Here is a 26,527-nt window from a genome sequence, read left to right as displayed (position 1 = left end):
AATAACTGCATTGTCTCAGTTAATTTCCAAGTCATCCGACCGGAGCTTGCTCTTCTTCAAGATATTGTGCCGAGCCACCAAATTTCAGTGGGACGAGGAGTGCGACCGGACATTCGAGGAACTCAAGGCGTATCTGAACTCGTTGCATGTACTGGCTAAGCTAACTGCCGATGAGCCACTCTGAATCTACCTGTCCTCGGCTGAGCATACTGTCGGCTCGGCACTAGTCCGGCAGAACGGCGAAGAACAACCAGTGTATTTCCTAAGTCATATATTAAAAGACGCTGAGTCCCGCTACACTGGTCTCGAGAAACTTACTTATGCATTAGTGCTCGCCGCTCGGAGGCTCCGCCCGTATTTCCTCACGCACACTATCATTGTGATGACAAATAGTCCTCTGGGGAGAGTCCTCAATCCTAAGGCTTCCGGACGGCTGATCAAGTGGACAGCAGAGCTCAGCGAGTTCGACATCCAGTATCAGTCCCGAGCGGCCATCAAGGCACGATCCTTAGCGGATCTGGTCACAGAGGTACAAAACCCTGAGGCCGACTTAATATGAAAAATATACGTGAATGAGTCGTCCACTCGGCAGGGGAGCGGGATCAGCATACTACTGATCTCCCCCCAGAAAGAGCGGATGCAGCTATCCGTTCGGCTGAATTATCGGACTACCAACAACGAAGCCGAGTACGAAGCGCTTATAATTGGGCTACAGGCCGCTCGGCACGTCGGAGCCCTCAAAGTCCTAATTCATTCAGATTCGCAATTAGCCGCTCAATAGCTGGTCGGGTCATTCGAGATAAGTAACACAAGGCTCAAGCTCTATGCTGAGGCTTTTGAATAGCTGAAGGTCAACTTCCAAGAGGTCGCTATACAGAAGATCCCCCCGTGAGGAGAACCAAGCTACAGACGAACTGGCCAAACTAGCCAGCTCTCTATCTCCGATCGTCATATCACAACCGATCGAGCAAGTGTCCTTGGTGGCCCACATTGATCGGATGGAGGAGCTCACCTTCCCAAGCGACTAGAGAACGACGCTAATAGAGTTTCTATGATCAGGAGCTACACCCTCCGACCGGGAAGAGGCCAATTTACTGAGGAAAAGAGCTGGTCGGTTCACTCTAATCAGGGACCAACTTTACAAAAAAGCCTTCACCAAGCCTCTGCTCAAGTGCGTCGGATCAGAAGACGCCGATTACATGCTACAAGAGGTGCATCAAGGATCTTGTGGCAGACACCCGGACGACCGCTCATTATCAAGGAAGATCCTCCTGGCCGGATACTTCTAGCCGCGTCTCCAGGAGGACGCCGCTCGGACAGTTGCCACCTGCTTGTCCTGTCAAAAGTATCACACCTTCTCGCATCGGCCAACCGAGGAAATGAAAACTACTATGTCTTGTCCGTTCGACCAATGGGGCATGGATATCGTGGGACCCTTCCCAATGGCGACAGGTCAGTGGAAGTTCTTACTCGTCGTGGTCGACTATTTCTCTAAGTGGGTTGAAGTCGAGCCGATGACCAGGATAACTCAACAGATGGTTAAGAAGTTCATCTGGCAGCACATTATTTACCTGTTCGGCATCCCCCGCCGGCTCGTCTCGGATAACGGGAGACAGTTCATTGGTCAAGAACTCAGGGAATGGTGTGAGGGGTATGACATCCAGCAGACCTTCACCTCGGTAGCATATCCTCAGAGTAATTGGCAGGCAGAAGTCAACAATCAGGAGATATTGCAAATCCTACGCACACGACTCAACCCCCTTTCACTTGGTGAACGGCGGCGAAGCGGTCACCCCCGTTGAAGTCGGAGTAGAGTCTGACCGGATACAACATTATGATGAGGACAACGCCGAGTGGAGACTCCTGGAGCTGGACCTGGTGGATGAGGCACGTGCTAAAGCCGTTGTCCGGCTGATGGCCTACTGACAGAGGATGAGGCAGAACTACAATCGAAGGGTGATCCCAAGATCATTTCAGGTCGGCGACTTTGTGTGGAAGAAGGTAAAGTCGGTCGGCGATGTTACCAAGTTGGAAGCTCCATGGGTCTGACCCTTCAAGATCGTGGAAAACCTCCGCTCAGGCGCCTACTACCTAGAAGATGAGGAAGGACAATGATTAGAACGTCCGTGGAGTGTGAACCATCTCCAGCCATACCGAGCTGGATGAGAGGTGCGCTGATGTAATCAATGTATTTTCTTTATCCCTGCACCCTTTGAGTGCAGGACTGAAATCAAAAGCAAAAGGTTGCTAACTTTCGTGCCAAATGACAAGTTAAATCATCGAGCGACGACGTTAAACCCAGGTCTTCATCCGACGGTCGAGCGACGACCTTAAACCCCAGACTCCATCAAATCGTTGAGCAACGACGTTAAACCCAGGTCTCCACCGATGGTTGAGTGGTGACCTTAAATCCGAGACTCCATCAAATCGTCGAGCGGCGACGTTAAACCCATGTCTCCACCGACGGTCGAGCGACGACCTTAAACCCGAGACTCCATCATATCGTCAAGCGGCGACGTTAAACCCAGGTCTCCACCGACAGTCGAGCGGCGACCTTAAACCCGAGATCAAATCGTTGAGCGACGACGTTAAACCCAGGTCTCCACCGACGGTTGACCAGCGACCTGAAACTCGAGACTCCATCAAATCGTCGAGCGACGACGTTAAACCCAGGTCTTCACCGACTGTCGAGCCCTTAAACCCGAGACTCCATCAAATTGTCGAGCGGTGACGTTAAACTCAGGTCTCCACCGACGGTTGAGCGGTGATCTTAAACTCGAGACTTCATTAAATCGTCGAGCGGCGACGTTAAACCCCGGAGTCAAGCGACGACCTTAAAACCCAGAGGTATGGCCTTGATGAATCTATCAATAATTGAAATGCGAGCATGACGCCCGTTCGGGGCTATATAGTCAAAAGCTTTGTGATAAGACAAACAAACATGTGAGGAAGAACTGCAAAATGACTTCATTGATAATAAACCAAAAGCTACCGAGCGACAGTAGGTTACAAAATCCCTCCTCACTCAAGATAGTCGAAGACTTCGTCCGACATCAAGTCATTCAGCTGAGCCCGGTCGATGACGCTCAGTCAGAGAGCCTGAGATATGTCCGTTCGCTTGCAACTGGTTGAACGTCCCAGTTATGGCCAGCTCGAAACTCCGGGCGGCCCGGTTAACAACTTTATCAGTGAATTTCTCCAAGCGGAGATATTCTTGCTTCATGGTCTCGAAGCGGTTCGGTTTGACATCTTGGTAAGTCTTCAGGGCAGTGCAGGAAGACTCCGGAGAACCTTCAAGGGTCCTCACTTGCCCTTGGAGATCAGCCTCCCTAGCCGAACGACTGTCCCGTTCGGCGATCAAAAAGTTCTCCACCTCTTTGAGCTTCTCGACTAACTTCCGAGTCTCTTGGTTCTTCAACTCTAGGTCAGCTATGGTTCGGTTATTCTTGTTAGCAGCCTGCTCGATCTTCTTGTCATAGGTTTTTACCTGAGTCTCGAGCTGACCCAGCATGATGGCCTAATCGACAGACTTTTTCCTCTCGACCTCCAGGAGTTTATTGGCCTTCTCCAAATCCGCCTGCAGTTGGGCAATGGATGCCCCCTGGGATGATGATGCTTCACCGGAAAACTTGAGCTTCTTGAGTTCATCCTCCACAAGCGCTAGGCGTCGGCACATCGCCACGCTCTCCACCTAGTACTGCCGCCGAACTGAAAAACGTTAATGCTGAACGGAGGTAAAACCATGAATTGATCATTGCATACATACCCTGGTGGACATCTGCAGGTGGATGTTGGCGAGCAACCCGGGCGGCATTGTTGCGGCGCGTGCTCTGGCCTCCTCTCAAACCTTGGCGAGCGGCCCACAGATGAGTATCTGATGTTAGGGAGTTTACGGTTGATCGTCGGCCGCTAGGAACTCCTCCGTTGGGAGGTGGAGAATGGCCGTCACAGATCGGCGGCCGCTCGGGGCCGATTGAGCCGACCGCGCGGGACTAGAGGACTGACCGGCTGAAGCCGAAAGAATGCCGAATCACAGGATCCTCCGCCGAGCTGGAGGGAGAGACGCGATTGACTGGGCAACAATTGGGTCTGACGGCAGATCGGCCAGTGAAGGGGTCCGGTCGGAAGAAATGACTTCCACTATCTCGGGAGCTGCCTCAGAGGAAGTGCCTCCCCGCTCGGAAGAACGCACCACCGAGGCAGCAGAACGGGATGGGGTGGCCATGCGATGTCTCTTGCTCTTGAAGAGGGGAACTTCATCGCCAGAGGACCCCGAGCCTTCGGCCTGGGCGGCAGGTTGCGTCTCAGAAAGGATGGGGTTCACCGTCAGTTCGATGTGGGACGTCTGATCGGCGGCGCCTCCTCCTTCAGTTGGCGTTGCCTCGCTCTTGCCCTCATGAGAGCCGACCGAAGTCAGGCCGAGGTTCGCCATCTCCTTTACCGCTGCCACCTCTATCTCGGTGTTCTTCAGCTTCATCAGACCAGCTGCCCGGGCACGCATCATTATGTCAATTGTAAAAAAAAGAATCAATCAGTTAGACTCGAAAGAAGAAGGCTGCGAAATTCCATACCTAGGCTGCTCGGAAGCTTCATTCGTATGGGTCTCAACCCGAACATATACATCACCCCCTCTGACAACAGCCTGTGAATGTCGAACTTTTGGCCGGCCAGCATGTTAGCCCGACCGGCCCCGATACTTTTTCAAGTCTGGTTGAGGCGGGAGTCAGACTTGCCACTTGGTGCGGAAGCTCGGCCGCTCGGGGAGTCGCAAGTAGAAAAAAATAATCTTTCCAATGTTTATTGGAAGATGACATTTTGTCAAAAAAGACCAAACCGACCCGAGATTGGAAGAGGTAGGTGCCCAGCTCGGATTGCTTGGGATAATAGAAATAATGGAATACCTGAGATGTTAGGGGAATACTGTGCACCTTGAACAGCACAACCACGCCGCACAAGAGGCGAAAGGAATTGGAGGCGAGCTACGCTAAAGGGACGTGGAAGTAGTTACAGACCTCAATTATGAAATGATGGATGGGGAATCGAAGACCGACCACGAACTGGTCTCGGAAAAAATAGACAGTGCCGGTCGACGGGTCATGGGGCTGATCGGACGGGGAGGTCAGGATTAGCTCGTGATCAGAAAAAAAGTCAAAGGCATTTACAAGGCTCGCAGTGTCGCCGGCGTCGAACCGAGTCTCCATGGTGTTGTACCAGAGATCAGGAGCGGGGTCGGACGGTTGAGAAGAGCTCGCCATCGCCGGAAAATCAAAAAATAGAAAGCTCGACGGATGAAGGAAGGAAAAACGCAAAACGATTTCTGGAATAGTAGTGTGGCGGAGAAAGGACAGTGAAAGACTAACGACAGAAAGGTGTGGGGAGGCTTACAGGGAAGAGAAAGGGGGCCGCAGAGGACAGTGGGTCGCCGCCGAGGAGCGCAGGATTGTTGGAGCACTGGTCACTCAAGGTCGCCGACAACCGTTGGGAAAGGAGACGCAAAGTGGGGACGAAGGTGGTGTCGCGACCTTATAAAGGTTGGGCTCGGCCAATCGGAGCCGTCTGATCTAGGTTACGAGAATCAGAGCATAGATCCAGCCGTTGAATTCAAACCACCAAATGTCACATCGACGTCTGTCGCCTCGGACGTGCGATGGTGACACGTGGCACGCTCTCACAGGGCGGCATTTAATGAGCGTCATCATTAGGCGTGAACGTGCGCTCGACCTTAATGGGGATGATTTGTACGAATTCCGAAGAGATTCGGATTACGTTAGCATTGACCGAGCGAGTCACACTCATCCAAAGACGCCGAAGGAAGAATCTTCCAAGTGCAAACCCTTAGAACGCCGAGCGGCCCAGAAGATCAGTCCTGCACAGACCGGTCGGGGTCCAACTAGCCTCATAGCTGATCGGCCAACCGATCTCCAGACTACTTGTCCAGTCAGTCAGACTTGCAACCTTCTTCGACTAGACTTGAGGGGGAGGCATGTGATCTGGTGGTAAGGTAGGGCCCCGCCCCGCAGGAGGTCAGCGTCACGTGGAAGGTCAAAGTCCGGACGGTCAACACCCGAGGCTAGCGTCCGACCGGGCGACCCCATCAGTCGGTTGGAGTAAGGAATGACCAGTCCGACGTTATTACAGCTCGGTCTTGCACCGAGCTTCCGACGCTTAAAAGACTATCACCAAATCAGGCGTCGACTGGCAAGTCATGTGCCGAGCGACAGGACATGTGCCAGGCGGGCATTTCGATCGGCCAAAGATTAGATCACAGCCAATGAAACGGAAACACGACCCCGCAAGCCTAGACAGCGGAAGTAACCGAGCGGCCACCCGCTCGACCCACTAGAAGACAAAAGCTGGCCAAACAACCACCGACTCGGCCCAGTAGCAGACAAAAGCTGACCGAGCGGCCACCCACTCGATCCACTAGCAGAGAAAAGCTGGCCGAGCGACCCACCCGCTCGGCCCACTAGCAGACAAAGGTAGGATCGACTGATATCCTCCTCGAGACCCGTGCCATAGACAGACAACATGGTCGACGGCATGATCAAACAGAGAATCGTACGACGGAAGCTTCCACTATCTTGTCAAGATATGTTCGAGCTGTTGAGGTATGGTGTCAGGTACACTTTTCTGACACATCTATCAGGGAAAACTTGGAGATGCATGTACACCTCGAGGAGCGTGCACACACACCCCTGGGAGTCCTATATAAAGGACCACAAACTTCAACGAAGGTATGTTCATTCTACTGTAGCTAGAATTACGCTACCACTTTTGTTTCTTTGCTTACTTGCTGCTTTCACCGGAGATTTGACTTGAGCGTCGGAAGGTCATCGTCGATGAACCACTCCGTGGCTCGGCACTGACACTTTATGCTTGCAAGCTAGTCTCATCGGAGGTCCACGCCCGATCAATAGAAGCACCACATCTCCAATATCCATCACCTCAACTTTCGGACAAGATCAGATGATATGAATGTTCCACTGTGAATAACTACAATTATCAACAATTTAAGAATTTCTCTCTAAACTGCTAAAATAATTTAAGAAATTAACAGGAGCAATGCCATAAGCCTCCTTTTGCACAACACAAGCAGGACATTTTGCCCGCAGCTAAAGCCATAATCTATTATACCTCCAACTCAAGCAAAACTTGTAGCAGTTCTTTTACAGTTTGAACCAAGTACAGTGACATTGGTATATTTCATTTCCATTAGATGCAGCCGTAAAGACCCAGAGAAAACAACTAGTCGATTCATCGGCAATGATCCTGATGTATATATATACTATGTTGACTTCAAACTGGAAAACCTCGTAGGCTGGAGGAGCAGCGCTTCTTCGTCAACCATGAATGAAGTTACTACAGCATCATTCCCGCTCACATTAACATTATCGCCAAATAAATCTGATTGCTTCTCTAGCTTCCAATCCTGCACAAATAGTTGAAACCCCACATGCATCTAAGAAATCATTGAATAACTGGCATGTCTACCAATCCTATAATTTTTTTTTTGAAGACGACAAGGTAGGCCGCTTTTTACTATCCAAGTTCAAAATTAGCTCAACATAGTCACTTTTAAATAGAAAGGGAAAGTAGGATGCCTAATTTTTATGCATATTAGGCTGTATGCTACCTTAATAACATGAGTATTCTAAATGGAGGTAAGCCCTGTGCTTTAGCTCTTCTAAGTTCTAACCTTTGTCATCCTCTCGGGGGTGCTTTCTGTAGGAAGTTGATTTGATGCTCTGACATCCTTTACCTTCAAGTAGTTGTACAAGACAACGCCACAAAGGGCTGGATAAATAGAAAAATTAGGAAGAGGCAAAAAGGAAACGAACTGCAGCAGTAAAAGATTTTGAGCAGGGAAACCAGAGCTTACCAATAGCATATCCAATTATATTAAGACCCGTAATTGTAGATTCAGGAAAGATAATTGTGGAAAGGGCAATCAAAATCCAGTCTTTGAGAACCCCAGCAACTCTGATAGTCACTGCCCCAGTTCTACCAATGACCAGAAATATAGAGAAGTTCAAGGCCAATGCGCAGACAGCATTTGAGAAAAAAATCCAGAAATTAAATTGGATTTGTGAAATCTCAATCCCTGTCTTCTCCAATACATACCAAGGTACAAAAAGAAACAAGAAACTGCAAATAAAAAATACAGTTGTAATAATCATCACAAGTGTAAGTTTTTCAAAGAGAAAAAAAATATATAAAACAAAATGAGATACTAGTCCCATGAAAAAGGAGGTAATATTCACACATAAACAAAGAATTAAAAATTATTTTTTAGTCTCATCACATTATCTGTTCAGAATTTACCCAAAATGCATATTATATATATATATATATATATAGATTTGCTAGCCTACACACCTTGTGGCTTGTGAGCACCATGTATAATTTTTTTTGTTTTTAATTTCTTTAGCTTAAATACTAATATACTATGACCTAAATCCTAAACCTTAAACATTAAGCTCTAAAAAAAATAAAGAAAAAAAAAAACACTTGGTGCTCATAAGGTGTGCACCATGAGATGTGATGGCTAGCATTCTTGTATATATATATATATATGATCCTGTCCGGAAGCTGAGTCGGACGGAGGCTGGTCGTGGTGGTCTGGTTGTTGACGGAAAGTCGTGAGCGATCCGGCTCCCACGGGTGGCTGACGATGCTGCAGGACCCTGCACACACTCAAACGATCTCCCCCCCCCCCCACGTTAGAGATCAGAACCCAGGGAAAAAGTCCCCGGATCAGGCCCTCCGACGCTCAAGTCAGGTCCTTTTTCTCCAGAAAAAGCAGAGAGACTGAAAATGAAAAGTTGTGGAAAAAATGACGAGAGAGCGCGTACCGCGTACGAGGAATCTCTTCCTTTTTATGCACCCGCCTTGCTTCCAGAACCTGCAACCCTCTCAGAAAACGTTAGACGCTGGGCTTTGTCGTATATCCCCGACACCTGTCGTGCTGCTATTGGTCGTGAAGGCATCTTCTTGTTTAGGAACCTCCGCCTTTACACAGGGGTTTTGTCTCGTAGTGAAGGACATCTGTCAAGCTGCTATTGGTTATGAGAGCATCTTTTCGCTTAGGAACCTCCGCCTTCGCACATCTCACTGGTATGCAATGATTACCCTTGACGGACAGTTGTGATCCTCCGACTCCTGCACAGCTTAGCTCATCCTATTTATCGCGATCTGCATCTACCTCACACCCTCGACCAGATCCCGCCTCTAAGCGTTACCTGCCAGTCGGGCTGACTCCGACCAGCTCTGCTGCTTCCGACCTGTGAGTCGTGACTTGCACTTCCGGGCCTTCGAATCGCAGGCCTGTAAATCGGGTTGCCTCTACCCAGCTCTGCCGCTCTTAACCCATGAGTACTTGCTGGCCCTCGACCGTAAGCCCGTAGATCGGGCTGTCTTTACACAGCTCTGACGCTTCCAATCTATGATTTGTGACTTGCGCTTCCGAGCCTTCAAATCGCAGGCCTGTAAATCGGGCTGCCTCTACCCAGCTCTGCCGCTCCTGACCCATGAGTACTTGCTGGCCCTCGACCGTAAGCCCGTAGATCGGGCTGTCTTTGCACAGCTCTGACGCTTCCGATCTATGATTTGTGACTTGCACTTCCGGGCCTTCGAATCGCAGGCCTGTAAATCGGGCTGCCTCTACCTAGCTCTGCCGCTGACCGTAAGCCCGTAGATCGGGCTGTCTTTGCACAGCTCTGACGCTTCCGATCTATGATTTGTGACTTGCACTTCCGGGCCTTCGAATCGCAGGCCTGTAAATCGGGCTGCCTCTACCCAGCTCTGCCGATCCTGACCCATGAGTACTTGCTGGCCCTCGACCGTAAGCCCGTAGATCGGCCTGTCTTTGCACAGCTCTGACGCTTCCGATCTATGATTTGTGACTTGCACTTCCGGGCCTTCGAATCGCAGGCCTGTAAATCGGGCTGCCTCTACCCAGCTCTGCCGATCCCGACTTATACCCCGGTGTTCCGCCTGTCGTCTCCCCTTGTCTTTCAACTACTTTGCCTCCTTGATCAACAAGTCTGCCTAGCCTCTGACTACCCCACATGCTTGCCTCTGACTGCCTAGTCAGCCTGACTGCTGAATCACCCTGACTATTGACCGCCATGTCCTCTTGACTTTTGACCGCTATATGGCCTTGACCTTTCTCACCCTTTCCTCTTGGGCCCCTCCATTGCCAACCGTATCAATATATATATATATATTAATTTAATTATTTTTTATTACATTGACTGAAATATTGTTTGGTTGCAGTCTACACAATATATCTTCTATTCTAATAATTCAATTCTTCTAACTATAGAATTTGTTGGTCACCCTTGAAAATGCCCATAACAATTCAATCTATTTTGTACCATCTGATCCTCATTACCCAATAAACATCTGCAAAGCATAAAACCATCCATGATTCCATGAGTTACAAATCATTCTAGTCTAATGGCATTCTCACCATTGAAGCTGTGCTCACAAGAATTGAAGCTATGCTTCCTACTTATTTTTATGAAATTACAGTTAACAGTGAGGCTTACAAGGTAAAAAAAACCCAATGATTAATCAATGAGTAGATTCATGGGAATAACATACCTGCAGGGTGCTATGTAATATAGACTTGTAACAGGATTTAGAGTTAAGCCTTTTTTCTGGAGGAGAACCTGAGTTAAAACCAGCCTTAATGCTTCTGCAAATATACCAGTGACCTGGTAAGCTGTTCCAACTACATTAAAGTAAATCTCCCCATATGATGAGATTGCAACACCAATGCTGACCAGTACCATATTCAAGAAAACATCACATCTTAATTTGTCAGTTCCACAAATAACGGCCATGATAAATGTGGCAACTGGCACTGCAAGAATTCAAATTCAAGAACAGTTACATGTGCAGTATTTTAGTTGACAAAACATAATGGTGAAAGGGTAAGGGGTAACTCACTCAAGGCCTTTAACATCTGAATAAAGGCAACTGAAATGTGCAGATAAGCTGTGTTTCCAAACCTATAAAAGAACCAAAATTGCTTTCAAAATAAATTGCTAATTATTCTATGCCTACTTTTAATTGATTTTCATCTTTGGAAACTGACTAATGATTTTCAAAAGATTAACTTCTTTGATAGATTGCAATTAAAGCTAATGCTGAATTTAAATTAGTATCAAGTTTGGTTATTTATCAATTTGATTCATTAAATATCCATAAGGTTTATATCCAAAAGATAGTCAAACAATATAAAAACATGAAGAATCAACAAAGGAGAAAAAAAGTCATTAGAAATCCATAAGGTTTATATCCAAAAGATAGTCAAACAATATAACACCATGAATAATCAACAAAGGAGAAAGAAAGCAGAAAATCAGTTTAATGATATATTTCCTCGCCAATTATTTTAGCCTCTACGAAAAAGAGTGATGTGGACATAAAATATGCTATGCTAATTTTGTATTGCTGAAAAGATTAAATAAAGAATTCAGAGGCAAAACTGAAAGAAAATAGTCAAAATGATGGTCCAAAAAACCATTTTCCAAACAAGTGAAAAAGGTATATGACAAAAACAAGTCTGTACTTTTTGAACAACAAACTTCAAGTCTTGATACACAAAAATAGCAAATGCATATTAAGACCGAAAATGGCAATTTGCAACAATAGGCATTGATTTATCAGCATACAACTGAATTCACTTCATTTAGCATAAGAAAATTCTATAATCAAACAAGAAATAAGCTGTATGCAAAAGTTATTCCTAAGCCTTATTAATGATTAATAATGAACCAAACAAAAATAAAACAAGACCCAAATAGTAATGATATCTGAGTGGCCACAATCAAGGTATAAGATGATACAATTATACTGTTTTACAAATAGTTGAATAAAGTTTGATTAGTCTGGAAAGCAAATCATTCTTGAAATAACAACAAAAATACTCACCACAGACTCGAAGCAAAGAACGCACTAATAGGAATGACACAAGTCGCATATCTGCAGGATTAATAGTGTATATTAAAGAAGGAACAATGAGTAGACATGCGAGTTTCAAACCCTTACAGTTGAAAAGTCATCTTAACTGGTGCCACAACCTGCCAATCAACAAATAAATCAAAGTGAATCTGGCTGTCATCTGAATCATGAAAAATGAATTTCTGAATTCGAATACAATGCAATATGATCTCAATAGTAGAAAAATTGACATTTTTTTGTGCAGAAACTGATCATGGTACTTCTGTCAAACAGAATTTCCATATCACAAGTTGCTAAAATTAATAAGAAATAAAGAAACAAGAATACAAGAAATATGCACATAGTCAAAGGTTGAGAGTTGTTATGACTCTGATTATAATGATGGCAGAAATACTACTAACTCATCAAGTCTTTCATCAACAGGACAGCATGCATTGCAGTTGCTTCAGATTTCTTCATTGACATGTTTTTCCTTACTCCTACCATTTCTTCTTTGAATTGGCAAAGAAATATTGAATGACCCAAGATTTGGATGTTTGTTCATACATTAATAACCTCCAACATGTAAGATCAAAAATGCATTTGAAAACATGGCTGGATGCAAAATCAAAGCCAATAGCATCCTAGCCATCTCAGATTATGAGGCAGGATTGAAATTTTTTATCATAAGGGGAAACTTCAGATTTGTTACAATATTACAGTATCATACCATACTGAAAAATAATAATTAAAACAAATAAGAAATGAATAAAAAATCAACAGTGTAGCACACTGAGAGTCAGTATGATGCCCAGCATAAATTAAATAAATTATCCCATGAAACTAGGCAAGTAGTCTAGTAAGATCTGAAGTGCCATTCCATGCCAAGTTCCGGGAACAACACAATTTCAATATCGTGTCATGCCAAGACTCACCACGCTTTAAAATGTTTCAAAATCAACTCAAATGCCTTCATATCCAATAATCCCTTACACTTAACTTATTTTCCTTCAAATAAAAACTATAGCAATTATAAAGAAAATTAAATTAAAATTTTAGTATAACAAGTTACAGAAATATAACTGCCATCTTGACTTATCATTATCTACCTAATACCAAAATATCATGCATCAAATGGGAGAATCAGTTCTTGTAGCATCCTATTGAAAGTAATCCCGTAGTTTTCCATGATGAATATTAATTATTGCTCCGAGCAATCCTTACTAGGTGAACCCAACCTACTGTATTTAGTCATTTCTCATATGCAAGAGGTTTTTTCTACTGATTAGATCAAGTCTTTTGTTCCCTGAAAAAGCATCATGTAGCCCACAGTCAAAAGGGATCTTGCATCTTCGAGAGCTAAAAAATACTAATAGAAGAGTAAGAAACATATTTTACTAGCCACTGGACCTCAATTTTTGAAAGAGACATGACTTTCTGTATTGTTTGGATGTTTAAACCATTAATTTTTCAAAACTAATCGCAACAGATTACAAAAATTTAAATGTCTAAACTAACATGTAAAATTCAATGAAAACTGGGTAAAGTTCATAAAGAAGAAATATATAGAGCAAAGAAAAGCAGGATAGTGTATCACAATAATAACAAAATTAAATAGCAAAAAGATAAAATGTAAAAGGATGAAATCTTAGCAAGAATAGATGTAATAGGATGGGAACCAGTTAAATCAAGAAAATCAATAGCTAGATGTGCAATAAATAATAACATCTTTTATACATACCTTGAAAACACGAACAAGGAAGAATGCTACTACACCAGAGAATCCCATATGAATCATAGTAAGTGTTATGGGGAAGGGAAACTTGAAATACTTGGGAGATAATACCCACTGAAAATATCAAAAAGAAAAATTATATACATAAGAAAACCATTTCAAATTGGATATGGTTAACTGAGCCTATTTGTCACTATAACAATGCTTAACATTTCAAAATAATATAGCTATTCAGCAACTAGAGACAAAGTTCCTACCTTTACAATAAATTTAAACTGTGCAAAAGGAATGCTTGGAAGTTCTATTATCTAAAAACTTGATATATAATGTTTCAGGATTTGTTTGGTATAAAAGGATTCATATTCCCATGGCCATCATTACCCCAAGAAAATAAAACAATCATGCATATGACTTGTTGAGAGAATATCAAGAAGGGCAACAATGTAATGGCGTGCTATTGAGAAACTGAACATTTTAGTGGAGGTTGTGTTCTCACCTAAAATTCCATTTAATGAAAAATAAAATCTCATGGAAAGATATCAAACATGGATTTTAAAGGATATATCAGTTTCCATGCATTTGGAATTGAAATGCAACACCCAAATTATGCCCTAAGGATAAAATGTAATGTGAAACCTTAATATATATAAGTGGAATTAAGTACTTGAGAGATATATAAAGTTCAGACATAAGAACCTTCTTCATACTTCAAGGTGCTAGGTAAGGTTACCTGGTGATAAGAATCTTCTTTAGAGTAGAAATTAATTGCTAGGTGAAAATATGTGATGTTTGACATAAACTGACATACGAAACATTAATTTATGAAAGAGTCCAACTCCAAGCACAAAATTTGCATGTGATTTGTGATAATGATAAAACTAAAAAGTGAGAACAAAAAGATAATATACCAAAATACTACCATATTTGCATCCAATTGTTTAGCGACATAGCTGTAAATCCATCATTGATAGGCTAAGAAGAAAATATATATTTGCATAAAGTCCATAAAAAACTTCTAAAACACATATATGATATAAGGAAATTACTCTTTTTTAAGGAAACTGTATATGTGCACAAATTCCATAAAAATCCTTCTATAACACATAGCTAAGAACAACATAAATTACTTCAAGTTCATTAATTTTCACAAAAAAAAAAAAAATAAGGTAACTCGTGAGACGAAAACAATTTACCTTGTTATACAGGATAACTCCAGATGAGAGGCATATGTAAATAAGAAGATAAAGGTAAGTCAGCAATAGTTGTTTGCTGATCAACATGCTCGCCTACTCTTTTAGAAGTTTAGTTTCTGGGTTCGGATAGGCTTAATTAGTTGGTAACTTGGATGGAGGAGCTATGCACATTGATATGTTTACTGATTTAGCAAGCCAGTCTTTATTGAAAACCTTGTATGCGCATGAATATTAGGCTAACTATTCCAGGCAACAAGTATTACTCGAGAAATACAGAACACCTGAAAATGATCAGAGGTAGTAAGCCACAGAGAGCAAAACAGCACACTGAATAAATTAAATCATACAACAAAGCATGAGGCATCACATTTATTGGCTTGAATAAGAAACTTTTGATCTACACATGGAAGTACTATACTACTAGCAACAATTGAGAATATGAAATGCATGCTCATGTATTCTGCCAAAAACTCTAGAATGGTTAAAGTGATGGATCATAAAGTAAGTGCATTAACAATAAAACACATAAATACAACCACATGAACCATTCCACCAGCTCACCTTCAACTATTGTTTCTTAGCTATTGTGAATTAGTGAGAACTGATTAATCACTTGTTATAGGCTTCTACACGTGCTGGACATATACTTCATCATTTCGATATGTTATCCCTCTTGCAATAGTATAGGGATATATAAAAAATTTAGTATTTTGAATTTTGAAGTTTAGATACCTTTTATCTTTGTGAAAGAAACTTTAAATGTAATCCAACTACTACGAGGAATCGTTGTTACTGGTCCTTGGACAATTGAAGCTAAACATTTCAAATTACACTAAAAGGTGTTCAGATACACTAAGCTCACAAAAAAAAATTATTTGTGATTTTGCTTCATAATAAAGAAAAAAAAACTAGATGATATATGAGATATGGTTACAGAACCATTCAATTTTAAACGGGACAAAAACTCACAAACCAACCCACTGATCAAATTGGAAACCACATCCCTTAATTACAATCCACTAGTACTGACGTGTGTTTTTTTTTTTGCGTGTGTGTGTTTAATTACTTTAAATGCCAAGTAAAAAGGCAATTTAGGGCTCAGAAACAGTAACTAACGATTTCATCTTCAAAACCAAATATAATACTGGAACCAAACTTCTTTTCATAAAGTAGTAACTAGTAAACACCTTGACAGAAGCCTAATAACTACGTCGAAAGACAACCAAGACCAGTGACTTCCAGAATATTCAAGAAACTCTCTAAAAACAAGATAGAAAATAACCAACCGCTTAATAACTAGGATGATAGCACAAAAATCTCATAATGAACCCTAACACAAAATGCAAGGAGTTCCCTGTCCTGAATCATTGGAAGTGAAATGGCGCTATAAAACAGCGCAACCTAATTATAAAAAAGAAGAAAAAAACGTGTACGAAAACTAGAACATGCAGATCTCAAACCTTAGCATTCAATTCGATAGAAAGACGATCGACATCTTCAACCACGTCGGCGATTAAACTGAACCTAATGCAGGGATCTCACATCGGGATAACACCAATGTGATTGCTTCGACTGGTAAAAGAATGGCAGAAGATCGTAAAGAGCATAACATGAAACCTGTGAGGGCCACCTCATCCGGAGACGCGGAAAGAAATAAAGGAGACAAGATCTACAACGTCACGGAGAACGGAGGAGCAATAATTGACTCATCGACACCCATGACCGCGACCCTAGGACGGAGGAGAGCGCCTGCGTCGCGTGACCGCTTCCGACGAGAGAGGTCCGTGAGGCGGAGGCGGAGGCGAATGGCCAGGGAACAATGCACGCGCACCACTGTGAAAGAAGCGTAGGGTCGGTGCCGGGTTGGTCCGCCGGTTTCCCCAGGAAGCGTAGGCGGAGGCGGTCCAGTTGCTTCCGGTTTATAAAAGAGCAATTATTTAAATCGGGACTAGTATTTTAAAATACCCAAAGTGGACCCCTACATACGGGAAATTATTATTATTATTATTATTATTATTATTATTATTATTATTATTATTATTGAATTCAATTAATCTGTCCTCTTGCTATGGTCCAATGCTTAACATATGAAATATTATTATCATGAGTTCTGAGATTCGAATCTCGATAAAGTTGAGATAATTACCTCTCCTTATGTGCTAGTTATTATTCCAAAGATTAGTAGTCATCCGTAATTTACCTCCTACGTGTTGGTCCTGTGATAGGTTGACGGAGGTATTGGGAGCGAACGTATTCACCTTTTAGCTACCTTGAATTCAATTAATCTACTCTCACGGGCTCAGCTATGTGGTATGTATATTGTTAGTACCAAGATCAGGTCATGAGTTTGATTCATAGGGCTGGCAATAAATAATACCCCTGCATTCCTGTAGTGAAAATATTCGGCCCCGCTACCCATTTACCTCAATAGTTACCATGATTTACCTTATTTGTGTTGACAGTGGGACCCTGGGGACGAGGGTTATTATCTTTGATTTTTTTTTTTTTGTGAATTCAATTAATCTGGTCCTCGAGACTATAGAGTTACGATCAGACATCCAGATTCTCACCCAGGTATTCGCAGTTTAATTCCCAGCTATAGTATAGTTGTAAGAATTTTTCCTCCAAATAGGGCGTACAACCAATGAATGTTGGGCTTCTGGACAATCCGCGGCGCGTGCTTCTCGATTTTCCCTGGTGGCCGGTGGAAAAATTTTGTGGGATCGAACTGGTCATCCCAGGGATATTCAATAAAACTAACTGGTTTTATCATTTTTTTAATTCAATTAATTTGGTCCATGAGGCTATAGTGTCGTAGTAGGACATCTAAGTTGTCACCTAGGTACTCGCGGTTCTATCCCTAACATGATGTATTTGCAGAAATTTTTCCTTTAAATGGGGCACGCAATCAAAAGATGTTGGACTTCTGGACTGCCTGTCGTGCGCATTTCTCGATTTGTTGGACTTCTGGGTTGCCCATCGCGTGCATTTCTCGATTTACCCTAGTGGCATGTGGAAACTTTCATGGGGTCGGACCAGTTACCCCAAGATTAATTAATGAGGCTAACTAGGTTTATTATTATTATTTTGAATTCAATTAATATGTCCCCTCGGGGTGGTGCGATGGTTAAGATATGAGGTGTTACCACATGAGGTCTAATTGCTAAGTGGCCTGTAGTGCCAAAACTCGACGTAGCCTTGGCTCCCTGCACTAATTGCTAATAACCACCCGTGATTTATCTCCTCCGTGTTGACCTAGGAATAGATTGATACTAGCTGTTAGGATGGGCATCCTTCCATGTGTATTTTTCTGATTTATCCAAGTGGCCAGGGGCGGAGCCACCCTTGGGCTAAGTGGGCTCCAACCCAACCCATTTTTAAAAATTTACAAGTAAAATTTTATTTCAGTCTCATCCTAATTTTATTTTAGCCCATATGATTTATAGTAATTTCATTTCGGTCCTCATTTCTACCTATTGAATTGTCAAAAATTTTAATTAAATCTAAATTTTCCCTTATTTGTCGCTTCACCTCCCTACGTGTAATAGTCAGTGTTGCCGTCTTCCTTGTCCCTCCTTGCATGCGTCTAACCGTGACTTACTAGCACAACCATGACAAACATTCTCCTTATTAGCGCGCTATCTCGTGGGACATTGTCGTAGCCGCAACTGCGACCCTATCGTTGCTACCTTCCTCCCTGACTACCATGATATCACATTCATTGCTATCCCCGTTGATAGTTTTGTCATCACTGCTCTCCTTGCCACAAGCGACGTCGACTCCGCCCTGTCGTCACAACTTTGCCTCAACTATCATTGCCAAAACACCAACGCCAACAATCAACCCTGGATAATTTTAAATCTTGACTATTAGGAAATAATTATTATAAGTAAATAGTTATTTATTTCTTGGTTATTAGGAAATAATTATTATTAGAAAATAGTTATTTATTTCCTAGTTATTAGAGAATAATTATTATTAGGGAAAACTTATTGTTTTCCTAATTTATGTATTTTCCTATTTTCACTTGTAATGATATTTATATATATCATATGCTATCATTAATAATATGTGTGAATTCTATCGTCAATATGGTATCAGAGCTCTAAGTTTAACATCAATCTTTTTTTTCTTCTCTTTCTTTCTTTCTTTTCTCCACAATACCTACCAGTCGCCTTCTACAATGGCTGCCGCCGACGACATCAACCGTCGGCTCCAGCCGCCTTCTACAATGGTTGTTGACGATGATATCACCCACCGACTATCTCTTATAAATACTCCTGATTCTTCTGTCTCTCTTGTGGTTCTCAACATCAATGCTCATGCATCGTTGAAACTCACCACCTCCAATTATTCTACATGGCGCTTGTAGTTCACGTCTCTTCTATTTGGATATGACTTACTGGGTTTTGTTGATGACTCACGTCCCTGCCCCCTACGCAGATAATGTCTACAGATGTCACGCTTCTCAGGCGAATCCTGATCATATTCTCTGGCTCCGTCAAGATCAACTTCTCCTCAATGCTATTATAGGTTCGATGTCTCCTACTCTTATGCAATTTATTTCTTCATCAACTTCATCTAGAGACGCATGGTAGACACTAGAGAGAACCTACGTCACTCCCTCATGTGGCAGGATTATGACTCATCGTCAAAATCTTGCCAGCCATCAACAGGGTAACATGTTTATCACTGATTATAGCAGAATATCAAAAGAAATATTGACGCTCTTGCACTTATGAATGTCAAAGTTGACTTTGATGAACTCTCTATTCGTGTCCTGAATGGTCTTAGCCAAGATTACTGCAATATCTCACATGCTCTGCAAGTTTGTGACGTTCCTATTACTTTGATAAGCTATTCGAGCAGCTCCTCAGCTATGAAGCCCAGTTAAAAGTCTCAACACCATCTCCATTTTCAATGCCAATGACTACTCTTGTGGTTTCGATAGGGAATTCTCGTAATCGGTATTCAAACTATCGTGGTGGTCGCCAGTAGGTTCCGCCTATATCCCATCAACCATGCATGTCTACTCTTGGGCTATCTGCGCGTCCTCCTACACATCTAGCTGTGTCCAGTCCCAATCGTTATCTTGGGCGCTGTCAGATTTGTGGTGTCCAAGGTCACTCTGCTCGCCAATGCGGTCATATGACTGCCTCGATGCTTGCTCTGCTTCCGCCGGCTCCTCTGCGTGCTCCGCGTCCTACGTATAGAGCGCCGTTTGCACATACTGTCGTTCATTATACACCTTCGTCTGATTCTCGAGAATGAGTTGTTGCTCTGGCGCCTCTCATCATGTCATCACTGATCTCGCTACTCTCTCGTTGCATGGGCCTTACTCTGGGAATGATAGCGTCGTCATTGGTGATGGTTCTAGACTACCTATTACACACACTGGTTCTTTCTCTTTCTCTACTCCATCTTTCCCTTTAGTTTTCTCCAATGTTTTATTTGTGTCATCTATGTCAAAAAATTTGATTTCTGTCGTAGCACTTTATGCTACTAATCATGTTACATTTCTTTTCTTTAATTCCTATTTTCAGGTGTTGGATCGTTGTACAAGAGCGACACTGGTCAGCGGGGTCCATAGAGATGGTGTCTATCACTGCCCAAAATTTATGTCTACACTATCATCGCCTTCCGCCTTTTCTATGTCTGTCTCGTCATCCATTTCCTTATGGCGTAGTCGTTTAGGTCATCCATCATTAGATGTTTTGTGATGTTTTTTTTATCCTTGGGTCTTTCGTTTCTTGCGAATAACTTTGTCTAATTTTTCATGCACTTCGTGCAATATTAATAAAAGTCATAAATTACCCTTTCATAAATCTAGTATTTCGTCTCGTGCTCCTTTGGATATTATCTTTTTTGATGTTTGGACATCTCCTATATCATCATTTGATGGACTCAAATATTATGTTATCTTTGTTGATCATTTTACAAAGTATATATGGCTTTATCCTTTACGTAATCAATCGGATGTATACTCTACCTTTATTGCATTCAAAACTTTTGTTGAAAATTGGTTCTCGATGACTATCAAAACAGTATTCACTAATGATGGAGGTGAATTCTTAGTCATTCGCTCCTTTCTTACTACTCATGGTATTAGTCATCTTACCACTCCTCCACACACTCTTGAACACAATGGATACTCTGAACATCATCATCACCATATAGTCGAAACTGGTCTCACTTGGTTGCACAAAGCATCTATTCCACTCACTTTCTGGCCTTATGCCTTTGCTACGATAGTCTATTTGATTAACCGGATGCCTAAGGTCGGTCTCTCCCATATGTCCTCTTTTGAAAAATTGTTCATCACCATTCCTGATCTTTCTAAGCTTCGAGTTTTCAGGTGTCTATGCTTTCCGTGGTTGCGCCCCTACTTTCACCACAAGCTTGATCCCAAGTCAACCTCTTATGTCTTCCTTGGCTATTCTCTCACCCAGAGTGCCTTCCTATACTGTGATGTAGCTCTCAAAAGAGTCTTTGTATCTCGTCATGTTAAGTTTATGGAGCATATTTTTTCATTTGCCATCACCTCCTCCTTGGATTCCACAGTAATAGATACTGACTCTGAGCTCTCTGCTGCACCAGTTCTCTCATGGGACCCTCTATCACTGATGCCGCAATCTGCCACTAACCGTAGTCGTCTGCAAGTGACTTCTTCACCGCTGCCATCATCACCGCCATCATCACCTCTTGTTATTGGGTATTCCACGCTGCCTAGTGGCAACCGACCCTCTAGCCCACCGACTCTTTCTCCCTCTCTCGCTTCTCTAAACAACATCCCATGCAAACTCGCTCCAAAAATGCCATCTACAAACCCAATCCAAAATATCTTCTTCATACTAGTCTTCCATAACCTTGTGAACCCTCCTCTGTCACGCAGGCGCTCAAAGATCCAAATTGGGTACAGGCCATGCATGAAGAGTATGATGTTGGTAGCTACTCGGAATATCGTACCGGTTCCCCTGTACACAAATTTTGTACAAGTCCTGAACCATTCCTAACAACCTATTGTGTTCTTTAGAAATTAAATTTGGAATCACAAACAGAACTTAACATTATTTATTCCAAATTCAACTTATCTGTTCTTAGTGGTTTAGACTTGGATCGCAAACGATGCTTAACATTATTGATCCAAATCCACCCATGTTACAAATTCAATTAAATATTAATTTCAGAGATCGACTTCCAGGTTAAACATAGCGAGGCATTAGACCTTCTTGGGTATGAGAGCATCCACCACTTCCTAGACAAAGCCTTTCAACGAAATTTAATATTTAATTTCCTTATAGTAACCCTAAGTTTAACCAAAAAGAACAATCGAATCACAAGTTCGAAAAACAAAAGAAACACAAAATCAAAAACATAAATTTGATTACTTAGATTCATTAGCCTCTTGTGTTTGGTATTTCAAGATCTAAATAAAAGGATGAACTAGTTATGATGCAGAAACTAATAACTAGTTATACCTTTTATAACTTATAGACCTCACGATCTTCTGTCGTATTCCTCTTCTTATCTCAGACGTCGTGTGCATGACGATCTACCAAGACGAGAATCCACCCAAGCTTCCTTCTTCTCCAAGCAAGTTTCGGCCACCAACAATCTCCTAGAGATGAAGAACTTCGGCCACCAACCAACCTCCAAGGGATGCTAGGAAACAATTCCTCCTATCTCTTCTTCTTCTCCAAGAAAAATTTGACCACCAAGATCTCTCCAAGAAGATAATGCCGCCGACCACTTAAGAAGAAGAATAGGGGAAGAGGAACAAGAGAGGGCCGACCACCACCAAGGAAGAGAGGAATAATAGAAGATATGTTATGAGGTGAGGCACCTCTACCCTCTCTTTTATATTCCTTGGTCTTGACAAATAAGGAAAGTTTTAATAAAAACTTCCTTATTTTCTTTGCCATAGAAAGAAAAATTTAATTGATAAAACAATTTCCTTTTCTTCTATTAATGTGGTCGACCCCTACATGTCCTCCATAGAAGGAAAGTTTTAAACACAAAATTAAAACTTCCTAATTTGTTTCCAGAAATTTTTAAAATAAAAATTTCTCTTTAAAAATTTCCTTCATGGTTGGTTATAAAAGGAAATTTTTATAAATTAAAATCTCTCTATTAAAACATGTGGATGATTAAAAAAGGAAAGTTTTCTTCAAAATTAAAATCTTCCTTTTAACTACAAATAAGGAAAGATATCAAATCTTTCTATTAATCTTTTGTAGAAAACTATAAAAGGAAAGATTTATAATTTTAAAACTCTCTTTTAAAATCATGAGAATGGTTATAAAAAGGAAAATTTTATCAAAAATTAAAATCTTCCTTTTAACTACAAATAAGGAAAGATATCAAACCTTTCTCTTAATTTTTGTAGAAAGCTATAAAAGAAAAGATTTAAATTTTAAAACTCTCTTTTAAAACGATGAGGATGGTTAAAAAAAAGAGAAAGTTTTATCAAAAATTAAAATCTTCCTTTTAACTACAAATAAGGAAAGATATCAAACCTTTCTCTTAATCTTTTGTAGAAAGTTATAAAAGGAAAGATTTAAATTTTAAACTCTCTTTTAAATCCATGGCTTCCATATAAGGAAATATTTTAAAAAATAAAATCCTTTTAATTTATTGTGGCCAACCACCTAAGCTTGGGTTCAAGCTAGGGTCGGCCACCTACTTGACCCATCTAACCTTGGTTTGGCCGGCCCTAGCTTGGGCTCCAAGCTAGGCTTAGCCGGCCACCTTAAGGTGGGTAAGAAGGTGGGTATGAGTGGGTATAACACTTTATAAATAAGAGGCTATGACAAGGACCGAGAGGAGGAATTGGTTTTAGTCTCCCGATGAACTTGAGCTTCCCGTGTTCGCCCCGAACACCTAACTCGAGTTCATCAATAATATCTCATTCCACTAAAGAGTTATTATTGAACTACCGCACCAATCCCATATTACTATATGGGCTCCTTCTTATCATGAGTGTGTTAGTTTCCCCGTGTTTAAGATATAGAATGCCCACTAATTAAATGAGTTACTGACAACTCACTTAATTAATATCTAGCTCCAAGAGTAGTACCACTCAACCTTATCATCATGTCGGACTAAGTTCACCTGCAAGGTTTACATGACAATCCTTATGAGCTCCTCTTGGGGACATTATCAACCTAGATTTCTATGACACAGTTTCCTTCTGTAATCAACAAAACACACTATAAATAATATTATTTCCCAACTTATCAGGCCTCTTGATTTATCAAGCTAAATCACATCCTCTGATAAATTAAAGAAATAAATACTAAATATATGCGCTTGTTATTATATCAGGATTAAAAGCACACACTTCCATAATAACAAATGTCTTGTTCTTTTATGTAGTCAGTATAAAAAGAACTTACCTTAAATGATCCTGCTCAATACACTCAGAGTGTACTAGTGTAATTTTATAGTCAAGATAAATTAATGCCAAATTACACTACGACTATTCCAATGATTTGTTCTTATCCATCTTAGTCGTGACCTACTGTTTATAATTTATAAAGAATTGATAACATGATCTTCTGTGTGTGACACCACACACCATGTTATTTACAATATAAATTAATTGAACAACTACACTTAGCATATAAATGTAGACTTTTGACTAATGTGATTCTTATATGTTTATACAAAAAGCTAGACTTTTAGTATACACTCTAACATATGATGCTCTTCTCCGTAATCAGACTTGGACTCTTGTCCTACCTTCGCAAGATCAAGATCTTGTGGGTAATAAGTGGGTCCGGGTGTTTTACATTAAGCGTAATTCTGATGACTCAATTGATCGGTATAAGGCTCGCCTTGTTGCCAAGGGTTTTCATCAGTGCCCTGGTGTTGACTTTCATGATACATTCAGCCTTATTATTAATCCAGTAACAGTGCACATTGTTCTTAGTTTACTAGGAATCAGAGGTGGTGTCTTCGCCAACTTGATGTAAACAATGTGTTTCTTAATGGTCATCTTGCAGAGGAGATTTATATGGTGCAACCTTCGGGTAAGCGCAGTGCTGAGTTTCCGGATCATGTGTGTCGTTTGCATAAGGCGCTTCATGACCTCAAGCAGGCTCCGCGCGCCTGGTATTTGGAGCTTCACACTTTCTTGGTCTCTCTTGGCTTTATCACATCCCGAGCTGACACCTCCTTATTTGTTTATTCTCGGGATGATACTGTTATATATTTTCTTGTATATGTTGATGATCTAATCATTATAGGGAGTGATGCTTCTTCTGTTGACGTTATAGTAGGTAAACTTCATGGAAAATTTGTGATTAAAGATCTAGGGGCTCTTTCCCTCTTCTGCGGTATTGAAGTTCACCCAACCTCAAATGGTCTTCTCTTGTCTTAGCAAAAGTATGTCACTGATCTTCTCTCCAAACACAACATGTTTGATTCCAAGCCAATCTCCACTCCTATTGCTGCTGGCTCTCGTCTTACTTTGCATGATGGGTCTTCATCTTTTGATACGACTAAGTTCCGACAAGTGGTTGGAGGCTTACAACATCTTCGTATGACTTGTCCTGATATTTCCTTTGCGGTCAACAAGTTTTCACAGTTTATGCATGCTCCTTCAGAGACGCATTGGGGTGCTGTGAAGCGTCTACTTCGGTATCTCAATGGTACTAGGGATTTTGACATTCGTTTTCTTGCAGATACACCTTTTACTCTTCATGGTTTCTCTGATGCAGATTGGGCAGGAGATCCAGTTGATCGGTATTCTACGGGTGCATTTATTATTTTTCTAGGTGCTAATCCGGTTTCCTAGAAATCGACCAAACAGTGCACGGTTGCACACTCTTCGACTGAGGCTGAATATCGTGCCATTACCTCTGCAACAACTGAGATCCAATGGATTAAGTCACTTTTGACAGATCTATTTCTTTCGATTACCACACTTGCTGTGCTTTTTAATAATAATTTGGGTGTCACGTATCTTTTAGCTAATCCTGTTTTTCACTCTCGGATGAAGCATCTAGCTATTAACTATCACTTTGTTCATGATCTGGTGCAGGTATCCAAACTACGAGTTACTCATATTCTTACTGAGGATCAGTTGTCTGATACACTTACAAAGTCGCTTTCTCGACCTCGGTTGTTTGCTATTTGCAGCAAGATTGGTGTCATTTCTGGGACACCATCTTGAGAGGGCGTATTAGGAAATAATTATTATAAGTAAATAATTATTTATTTCTTGATTATTAGGGAATAATTATTATTAGAAAATAGTTATTTGTTTCCTAATTATTAGAGAATAATTATTATTAGGAAATACTTATTGTTTTCCTAATTTATGTATTTTCCTATTTTCACTTGTAATGATATTTATATATATCATATGTTATCATTAATAATATGTGTGAATTCTATCGTCAATATACGTCCTTGTAAGTGGCCGATGAAAAATCTCGTGAGACTGAATTGATCATCCCAAATTAAACATTATCTGGCATAATTAACATTTTTTTTTAATTCAACTAATCTTAGGCGGCCTTCTTCTCGTTTATCCATCTACGGAGTAAATCCAAAAGTACAAAACCCGATAGTAACTCCCCGAATTTTTCATCAACAATTGTTTTATTATTGTGGTAAAAGGTGAATACGCTCGCCCCCAGCGCCC

The 26,527-nt window shown here is 41.5% G+C and overlaps 1 protein-coding gene across 1 annotated transcript; it reads right to left on the bottom strand.

Annotated features, from left to right (window-relative positions):
- Nucleotides 1–6,965: 6,965 nt before the first annotated feature.
- LOC121991728 (probable sugar phosphate/phosphate translocator At1g48230) lies at nt 6,966–16,766 on the bottom strand. Its single transcript, XM_042545747.1, has 10 exons — nt 16,338–16,766; nt 14,878–15,158; nt 13,691–13,798; nt 12,058–12,089; nt 11,941–11,991; nt 10,954–11,015; nt 10,606–10,867; nt 7,880–8,145; nt 7,697–7,794; nt 6,966–7,429 (listed from the first exon to the last, which is right to left on the bottom strand). The coding sequence occupies exons 2-10, from the start codon at nt 14,962–14,964 to the stop codon at nt 7,286–7,288; spliced, it is 1,110 nt and encodes a 369-aa protein (XP_042401681.1). The 5' UTR covers nt 14,965–15,158; nt 16,338–16,766; the 3' UTR covers nt 6,966–7,285.
- Nucleotides 16,767–26,527: the final 9,761 nt, after the last annotated feature.

This window comes from Zingiber officinale, chromosome 6B (genome assembly GCF_018446385.1).
Source record: "Zingiber officinale cultivar Zhangliang chromosome 6B, Zo_v1.1, whole genome shotgun sequence".
NCBI classification, from domain to species: Eukaryota; Viridiplantae; Streptophyta; class Magnoliopsida; order Zingiberales; family Zingiberaceae; genus Zingiber; species Zingiber officinale.
The sequence above is the reverse complement of the archived record's forward strand: the minus strand, read 5'-3'. Positions and strand labels throughout refer to the sequence as shown.

Coding starts and splice junctions, on each gene's coding strand:
- LOC121991728 (XM_042545747.1), bottom strand. CDS start 14,964: ATGTTGATCAGCAAACAACTATTGCTGACTTACCTTTATCTTCTTATT. Junction 10,868..10,953: donor TCAGATGTTAAAGGCCTTGA/GTGAGTTACCCC, acceptor GAATTCTTGCAG/TGCCAGTTGCCACATTTATC. Junction 7,795..7,879: donor TATAATTGGATATGCTATTG/GTAAGCTCTGGT, acceptor CTATTTATCCAG/CCCTTTGTGGCGTTGTCTTG.